Genomic DNA, 9,711 nt, shown 5'->3' with positions numbered 1-9,711 from the left:
GCCAATTAAGAACAGGGATACCATGGTCCTTAAACCAGGTACTGGTAGCTTTGGCACTGTGTGCAGGTGCCAAGTCCTGCTGGAAAATGAAATCTGCATCTCCATAAAGTTGGTCAGCAGCAGGAAGCATGAAGTGCTCTAAAACTTCCTGGTAGACAGCTGTGACGACCTTGCACCTCAGAAAACACAGTGGACCAACACCAGCAGATGACACGGTACCCCAAACCATCACTGACTGTGGAAACTTTACACTGGACTTCAAGCAACGTGGATTCTGTGCCTCTCCTCTCTTCCTCCAGACTCTGGGACCTTGATTTCCAAAGGAAATGCAAAATTTACTTTCATCAGGGAACCTAACTTTGGACCAGTCAGCAGCAGTCCAGTCCTTTTTGTCTTTAGCCCAGGCGAGACGCTTCTGACGCTGTGTCTTGTTCAAGAGTGGCTTGACACAAGGAATGCGACAGCTGAAACCCATGTCTTGCATACGTCTGTGCGTGGTGGTTCTTGAAGCACAGACTCCAGCTGCAGTCCACTCTTTGTGAATCTCCCCCACATTTTTGAATGGGTTTTGTTTCACAATCCTCTCCAGGGTGCGGTTATCCCTATTGCTTGTACACTTTTTCCTTCCCTTCGCCTCTCTATTAATGTGCTTGGACACAGAGCTCTGTGAACAGCCAGCCTCTTTAGCAATGACCTTTTGTGTTTTGCCCTCCTTGTGCAAGGTGTCAGTGGTCGTCTTTTGGTCAGCTGTCAAGTCAGCAGTCTTCCCCATGATTGTGTAGCCTACAGAACTAGACTGAGAGACCATTTAAAGGCCTTTGCAGGTGTTTTGAGTTAATTAGCTGATTAGAGTGAGGTGTCTTCAATATTGAACCTTTTATATATTATAATATTCAAATTTTCTGAGATACTGATTTTGGGGTTTTCATTAGTTGATGTTATAATCATCAATGGAATGAATATTTGAAATATATCAGTCTGTGTGGAATGAATGTATACATTATACAAGTTTCACTTTTTGAATGGAATTACTGAAATAAATCAACTTTTTGATGATATTCTAATTATATGACCAGCACCTGTATGCGCCGGTCTAGTCTTCCCACCTCTCAAAGTGCTTTAATGCAGAGAAATAAAAACCTCAATACATTATTACTGGTAAGTTAAAGCACTAGACAACTGCACATATTAAGGGATTAAAAATGGTGCAGCGTTTGGGAAATCTCCACTTCAGCATCCAGATGTCTTGTAGTGCAGAGTCAGTGCACTGTACACAGAATGCTCAGGTTTTATCAAACCAGCTGGACTATGGATATTTATAACAACAGAAACTACAGGAATGAGAAAGATAAAATGTGTACAGTACTGTTGCTGAGTCCAGATTTCTCTGGACAGTGCTTCTTCACAGCTACTAGATAGATTGTTTTACTTTTTAGCTTTCATTTGTCACTGCCTGTGAATAGACCACTTTCCTCCTCCAGAATCCACACACAAAGCCAGATATTTATTTGAGCAAACAGGGAAAATAAACAAGACAAGCAGTTCTATATTGCAACTCCTCTGGGATTTCTTTAAGGATTTTTTAACTGTGCCATGTGCAGATTTCGACACTAAGATAAAAATCTGTTGGAAAAGAGTGAAAACCTGCTTTTAAAAAAAAAACTGCAAGAGATCAGTGAAAGGGGCAGAAAATATATTTTACGTTTAGTTATCAGCACCACAATAACCATTAGGCAACATTTACAATGCTGGTTGTGTCTGCTGATGAGAGGTTTCACTCCATTTACTGCGGGCCAGTCTGAACCAGCCTGCCCTGATGAACCTCAAGCTAATTGGTCAAATTTTATGCTCCACTTGGCCGAGCTGGGCCAGACAGGAATGTGAGACGCCAAACAGCAGCAGGAAATGCTTTGCTGCTGGGTCTGATGGTTGTTCCTCAAAACTGGCTTCCGTAACTTCCATGATATTTTTGTACTATGATAGCAGGGGACGGTCAGCTGGGATATACATTGTAGTTAAAGCTATTTGCTGCAGTACAGGAATCAGTGTCTTTACAGTATGTTGGGTCACCATGAGTTACCAAAACAAGTTCACTGCTTCTTGGCAGAGATTCTAGATGGTCGGCTACTAGTTAGCTTCACTAGCTCTACAATGGTTAAATCTTTTCATTACTTGCTGTGCTGTCAAATTATTCAACCTAAACCAGCTACAGATTAACTATAACAAACCTAGGGCCGCGACAATTATTTTTTGATTAATTCATTCATTATTTGGTAGATGATCAATTTAAAAATCACATAAAGCACAAATACCCACATTTGAGAAGCTTTGAACAACAACTGTTCTCTCTAGAGACAGCGATGTTAGTCAGTCTGTTGGTCCAGACTGAAACGTCTCCAGAAATATTGGATGGATTACCATGAAATTTGGTAGAAACGACAATGGCCACCCAGAGGATACATGCCGATGAGTTGGCAATCACCTGACTATTCCTCTAGCTCCACCACGAGGTTGACCCTTTAGGTTTTTTTGTGAAATGTCTAGCAATTACATTTTGTAAAGAAATTCATATATGATCCCTTCAGGATGATCTGTAATAGTGATGGTGATCACCTCACGTTTCATCTAGTGCCATCATCAGATCAAACTTTTAATCGTCTAATACTTTGTTTCATGACCAAATACCTGCGAAACTAAATGACAGGTTCAGTCTCAACTTTACTTTATGTTTAGTGGTCATTAGCTAATGTTAGCATGCTGAGCTGGTGAACATATACTGTATTTACCTGCTAAATATCAGCGTGGTTATTGTGAGCATGCTAGTAAACATTAGCATTTATAACAAAGCATAGGTGTGCCTTCGTACAGCCTCACACAGCTGCTAGCAAGCTGTAGACTTTTAACCATGTTGATGAATGGCGTAAACTATTAAGAGATTATGAAAAACCACCACAATTATGGGTTAAAAGACCATTTTTTATTATAAAACCACCAACTAAGGGTCTTACAAACACTAAAAGTCTTAAATGCCAAACTTAAAATCTGAGTGCACTCCATTTTGCAAATAAAAAGTATAAAGAGAGTTCAGGGGATTTCACTATTTGTATTTGTTTTGGCCACAGATCACTAAATCAGTTACTGAATGTTATTGATTGACAAATTTACCGGTGTTGAGCACGTAGCAACAGTCAGTGTCAAATAATCTGTCGGATGTTGTTCACCATTTTCATTGACATGTGCAGTCCTTCCAGTTGAAGTGAAATTCCAAGAGGAAAGTAAGTGGTTGGCTATGGCGAGATCAGTGATGGCTGCATGTCCACAGCGTGAAGGATGCCTGAGATAAACCACCGTCACCTCCACCTATAGTCTGCAGCTATACATCATCATCTGACAGATCTGATAAATGGAGAGCAGAGCTGCACTCCTCTTCCCTCCCCGCAGTTCACCACAGCTGAGCGTCTTGTATTGAAGAGTTGACATATTGTGAAGCAGAGCCTATTAGAGCACACATCACTCACCGCAGCACAAAGCCGCCTTCCACATCAACAACATGACAACTGACTTCAATGCAAAGGAGTGTGTGTGTGTGTGTGTGTGTGTGTGTGTGTGTGTGTGTGTGTGTGTGTGTGTGCGCCTTTGTAAAAAGCTGGAGCACTTTCCACAACACTAACAAGTAGATCTTATCTAATCGGCAGGGAAGTCATTACTGAAAATTTGATTTGATGACTTTTCTTTTCAGCCTCCATACAATAAAGAATAAAACATTTTAAAGTAGTATGTGGATCTCCACTACACACTGACTCACTTACTTCATTTTTGTCAGAACTCCTGCTGGTTCTGTTGGTTTGGCCTAATATCCAACTCCAAGTTAAACTATAAGCTATTATCTTAACAATAGCCAGAGGCAGAGGCTGCTCTCTAACTACTCCCAAAAGTCTTGTTTATGCTGCTTCCCAGAGAGCAATTACCTCGCAGAGTTTATCATCCACATCAGCTTGTTTGGCTTCCTTTAACTGATTAAAGTCATCAGAGTCAATGGCTGGAGAAAATTGGCACTTTAATTTTAATAAAAATGTATGTTTGTTTGCAATGACATAGCTATTTCTCACAACCTAAACTGCTTATTGGCCAGGCTGCAGCACAGAGACACTCTGCTCTGTTTCATTACACTAACGCCAGAGTCAGATGAAAGTCCATACAAAGACGTGTTTTCATGTTCGGGTTTTAGTAACTTTCAGTTAATAGAAGCTACCAGCTAAACATCACATTGACAACAGCCTGCCATGCAGAGAGATATGCCTGGCCTCCTCCTTTCTGCTGAGTGTCAAGCAGTGCTTAATATCAGATAACAAGACAATCTATTATTAAGTAATTTATCAGGCAAAAATGCCAAGACATGCTGGTTACAGACTAGTTCACAAACACTATAATTTGCTTATTATGCTCCCTTTATTTTTTGGCTACTGCTCCGACTGAAGCTTGGTTTTGATTTACTGTTCTGCATTTGATTTCACAACTCTAGACAGATGTAACATATGTGATTCAGCCATTTGAATTAAATATATTGTATATTCTTTTATTCAAAATGTGATATAGGGTGACTGTGGGCTCTGCATGTACTTCAATAACTGGAGTGACAGTACATCCAGGGAACTTCTATTTCACATTCGGCAAGTATGGCAGCTCCATGCATTGCTCCATAGTAGCTATACGGTCTCTCCTTAATTAACACATACACACACCTACAAATTCCCCTCAAGTAAGAGTGCAAGACATCTCTTTGGCATTGGGTAGCTTGTCACAACTAAGTGATTAAACAGTTGATCACACATGACTGGTCATTACAATATTGTAGAAAATTATGTTATGCCATGAATTGCACACATACTGTAGGTGTGTTAACACACACTAGATATGAGTGTAACTTCAGTGAAGGTGCCCTGCATTTTGGATGATTCCGGTTGTTAAAATAAGAAAAAGTTGCCCCAACGGGTCTTTTCCTACAATGGAAAATTCTATTACTGCGGTGGAACCTCACTCAAAAACCTGCTTAAAACGCAACTCCACTGTGTGTGACAGATTTAATTTTTAAGCACCTTTGCCAAGAAATCTGTGCAGGAGATCCTGTAGAACCAGTTATATGAGGAAAACATAGTCATCAAATGTCACTAAAATGAAGGTTGTAATCTACAAAACTACAAATTTTCAATGGCATTTAGTCCAGTTTTAACAGACAGCTCGACATCTTGTCTGGTGTGCGGTTATCAGCTGTTCCAAAAACAAACTGAGACTTTGGGGGAAAAGACAGAAACTAGAAGCCTCTTGTCCATGAAATCCATTTTACTTTAATAAATAGCCATTAAATCCTCATGTTTTGATCGCATTCCGAGTGGCTTGCTGACGAAAGGCCGACCAGGAACTGCTAAAGGCAGAGTAATCTGCGCACTCAGGCCCAATGGTGAGCTCTTGAAAGTGTGGCCGAAATACCACTTCTACAGTATCAAGTGTTTCAGATGTTTATTAAATGATGCATTTCCTCTGATTACAATGAAGAAATCATGGAGTTTGATGAGTTAAGTCATAAGATAGCAAGTAATCCCTGCCGGGTTTAGGTTAGCTTTTCCACTTTCACTTCCAGACTGTGAAGGTCCAACAGCAGCAGTACCTTAATGTTACTTTTTTCCCCAAACCCTGTATCACAACCAATTTCAGACCAGTTCTTTGACACTGAAAAACGTCTACATTCACACAAACTACCTTCATCTGGTGGAAGGCGCGACTGCCGACTGTAATTAACCCAGTGCACGTCTGTGCTTCCTCTGTCAGTGTAAAATGTGTTCAGTTCCAACGCAGAAGCGGCGACAGTGCTTGAGAGCGCATCACATAAATCAGCTGCCAGATTCGTCTTTAAAGGTTGAAGTTAAACAGCAGTCACGTCTACTAATTAGCAGTAGGACACACATACTGCAAAGCACACACACAGAACGTGGAAACTGCATTTTGCGTGCCAAGGTCCACTCCTCAGCGCAGATCAGTAATTTGTTGTTTTGACCAGTCTCTGTAGCGTCCCTCCTGGGTCAAGTAGCACTGTTTTGAAAATGCTGTAACGTAATGCTGAAAATGATTGCATGTGACAGACAAACGGATGTGCCATGTGTGTAATTATGTGCTGCACAACAATAATTTGTCATTATGTATTTGGCAGAGATGTTCTGTATGACTCCTGAACATTTTATTGTGTGAGGACATTACAGACAGTCCGCTGCCCTCCAGTCTCACCATTGCTGTTGGTTAGTTTGTTCCCCAGTAAGCTCCAACCTGGAGGCAGCACGAGGTGGTGGAGGGCCAACGCAAGGCTCTCATCCAGACGTTCACACTCCTGCAGGGGAATCTGGCACTCATCCAGCAGCAGCGCCCCATCGAGGCCATCAGCTCGGCCCGCCGTGCTCACCTGTGTGGAGGGTGATTACAAAGATGAGTCAGGTTTTACAGAGGAGGTGGTGAGGCTTAGTCTGCTGGAAGCACTCACTTTAAGACGCTCAGCATAATAGCATTACCCAAATGCCTAAAATGTAAGTTTTAAATGTAGGAAGAGACATCTACATGAATCTACCAGTATGAAGCTCAATTTGGGGCTGAGTATGTTGACAACAACAAATCATATTCAGATTTAAAAAGTGAAAAATGTTCCATTAAGCTTTAAGTTTGAGTGCTCAAGGCAGTTACATTAACTTATCTTGCTTGGCAAAGAAAATGCTATATTACATTTCTATGGGATGATAAATTCTGCTGAGAAGAATTAATTAATTGAATACCAAGGACTGTAAGACTTCAAGCCTTGTCAGGAAAGAAACAATAACATGGCAATCTTTTGTCTTACTGTCATTGTGCCCACACTGCTGTATCACTTGTAACCACTTTTCTCCTCTTCTGTGAAAAGCCTCAGTTTGTGGGGTGATTTAGTTTTTTCACTTAGAAATGGAAATGATTTATCGAGTTGCTCACCAGGAACTGGGCCATGTCAAAAGCCAAATCCTGGACAAAGCTGAATCGATGCTCAGCCAGTGGAGCCACGGCACCCAGACAGGGCTTTAGGTCCTCAGGGACTTCGGGGACACCTCGGCTTACTGAACACAAGGTGACCAACACCACCTCGCAACAGTCATGAGCTAAAAGATGACACAAGGAGGGACACCGAAAGAAAGGGTAGAAAGACAGAAGACAGGAGAAAGAGGACGAGGACAGAGAATAAGTTTAATATACAATTTAATGTTTATGTCAATTTAAGTTTAATAACACTTGATGCCAAACAGTGGATCACTTAACAAATCTGAGGTAGAAAATTCAGAACAATTCTGAACAATTTTTTTTTTTTTTAAATATGATTAGTAAACAGGGTTGAGGCGTAACGGATTACAAAGTAACGGTGTTACGTAATCAGGATACAAAAAAATGTAATTGTATTCCGTTACAGTACAGAAAAAATAGACGTAATCAGATTACAGGTACATTTTGTAAAATCGGGGATTACTCATAGGGATAACTTTAAGCAGTTTCCATGAAAAAGAAAACGCTGTGCTATTTGCCTCCATATTGACATTGATTGGCGTTTACAGTCGCCAATAGCGGCGAGTGTGTGTTTACGCCCCCACCCCATCATGCAGACTCTGTGCGGACCTGGTTCCAGCTCCCAGTGAGTGAACACGGCAGCTGGACCAGGACCGAGCACAGCCTCAGAGACAGACAGGGGCCAGTTTGACCACTGGGAATGCAGTACGAATGTGGTTTTCTTGCCGTGTTTGGCTCTTGGCTACCCGCGGCTGAGTACGCTTATAGGACCGCTAGCAGCACGGCCTTTCGACCGAAGCAAGCAGCCACAGATACAGACAGATAGGCTACAGTTAGCAGTTTAGCAAAAAGTAAAGCCATCACAGAAGCTCTGTGTAAATAATCTCGGTAAGTTACTGGATTCCCTGTCGGTCGTTGAGGCTGTGTTCGGTCCTGTTCATGCTGTGTTCACTGGGAGGCTGCTGAGCGAGGTTTCGTTGCCCGCTCGCCCGGCTACGGGCACCGCACCCCGTGTAACGTAAACACATTTATAATGTTACAGTCTATGGTAAACAGTAACACTCCCCCGGTGCTCCGATCTCCCAGTACGGGCAGAGTGAGCAAATTTGGCCAGTAGTTGCACAGCTAACTGAGCCAATAACAGCTGCTAGTTGGCTTGTTAACTAACTTCAGCAACAAGTGAAGCTATCTGTCCTTCATGAAAACTATTTTCTCCATATTTGTAATATTTCTCCATCAAATATGATCCAGTTTCACCAGAATCAGTGAAGATAGTTTTTGTACAGTAATCAGTGAGGCCCGGCCCCAGAAACACTATGCTTCAGTAGCTTCATATTGTTTTCATTGAATGCTAAATACATACAAGTGCAGAATGAGTCATCAAAATTGTAAAATGGTTTTCCAAATGACAAACTTGAATATCATCAAGAATACCTACAAAACAATGTTTTTGTCATTGATGGGCGAGATACTGCCATAGTGGTAAAAGCATATCATAACATTTAAATATGGATATTTAAATGTTTGGGAATAGGAGATTTTGTTATTCTCTGTTTCTCTAAAAATACACTGAGCAGAAAACACATCATTGATACTTCTCGTCTTCATTTGCCTATTTGGCATTGGAGTAATCCAAAAGTAACTAAAAGTAATCAGATTACATTACTTTTGTTTTGTGGTACTCGGATTACGTTACCGATTACATTTTTAAACAAGTAATTGTACCGGATTCCGTTTAAAGTAACCCTCCCAGCCCTGTTAATAAATATTTATTCAGTCCCTTTTCCTAAACAAAATAAATATCTTAATAGAAAAATTAAGTGCCGATTCATTCCTGATTCAAATGAATTAAATCAAACATTTATTGATGCTATATTGAACATTTGTTATATTGTAATTGAGGAAAATTATATTGCGATAATTATCATTATTGATTTATTGGCCAGCCATAGGTGGGACAAGACTTACCCACTTTTTAAGACCATGATATTACTGTCTCTAATTCAGTGCATCTGTTTGTTCACTTTTCAGAGCGCTGTCAGTCAAACCCATTCCACTTAAATTAAACTCCATTCCGCATTTTAGCTAAAGCCTCGACCTCCACGCTGCTGCTTCCTTAATACCGTTCCACTTTGAGTCCATTTAAAACAAACTCCATTCCATGTTTTCACTAGGCTACTTGTTGCACTCCCGCAACACAGCAAATTAAACTAAGCATCTTGGCATACCTGCTGCTCAGGTGGGTCAGGCTGTGTGCTCACATACGGTCACTAAACAAGCTGGTGAAGCGAATGTCCATCATTTGTACACCTGTTAAAGGCATCATGTAGTCTTTGTTGCAGCACTGAATTACAGTTAACATTATACTGAACACTAGTCAAACTGCTGATTATGATTCTAACTGTTGTTATGATGCTAACAGTTATCGGATGATTTTGCTTGGCTAGCTAGCTACCTAGAGTAATGTAAACATGAATGAATCAGCGTTAGCAGCTCTTTACTGGTCAAACCATAATTTTCACGTGACGTCACACTCCAATGAAATCAATTCCTTGGAGGGCAAAAAGACGTTAATTTCCGCTGCGTGGCAACCAATATGCAAGTTTGTGTTCATATCTTTCTTTTTCTTAAGTTGAAAGGTGA

The 9,711-nt window shown here is 40.9% G+C and overlaps 1 protein-coding gene across 7 annotated transcripts in view; it reads right to left on the bottom strand.

Annotated features, from left to right (window-relative positions):
- Positions 1-9,711, bottom strand: part of LOC123958478 (A-kinase anchor protein 13) — a 106,910-nt gene that overhangs the window by 67,594 nt on the left and 29,605 nt on the right. For 6 of the 7 annotated variants that reach the window (XM_046031818.1, XM_046031815.1, XM_046031817.1 and 3 more), the window contains exons 4-5: positions 7,006-7,169; positions 6,280-6,451 (exon numbers count right to left, since the gene is read on the bottom strand). In XM_046031818.1, coding sequence (XP_045887774.1) covers positions 6,280-6,451; positions 7,006-7,169 — 336 coding nt within the window. Of the gene's footprint in view, positions 1-6,279; positions 6,452-7,005; positions 7,170-9,296; positions 9,549-9,711 lie in introns of those variants that run through there. The other variant, XM_046031821.1, reaches the window with a different exon arrangement.

The sequence above is a fragment of the Micropterus dolomieu genome, linkage group LG20, assembly GCF_021292245.1.
Source record: "Micropterus dolomieu isolate WLL.071019.BEF.003 ecotype Adirondacks linkage group LG20, ASM2129224v1, whole genome shotgun sequence".
Classification (NCBI taxonomy): Eukaryota; Metazoa; Chordata; class Actinopteri; order Centrarchiformes; family Centrarchidae; genus Micropterus; species Micropterus dolomieu.
This window is presented reverse-complemented; position numbering and strand designations above follow the sequence as displayed.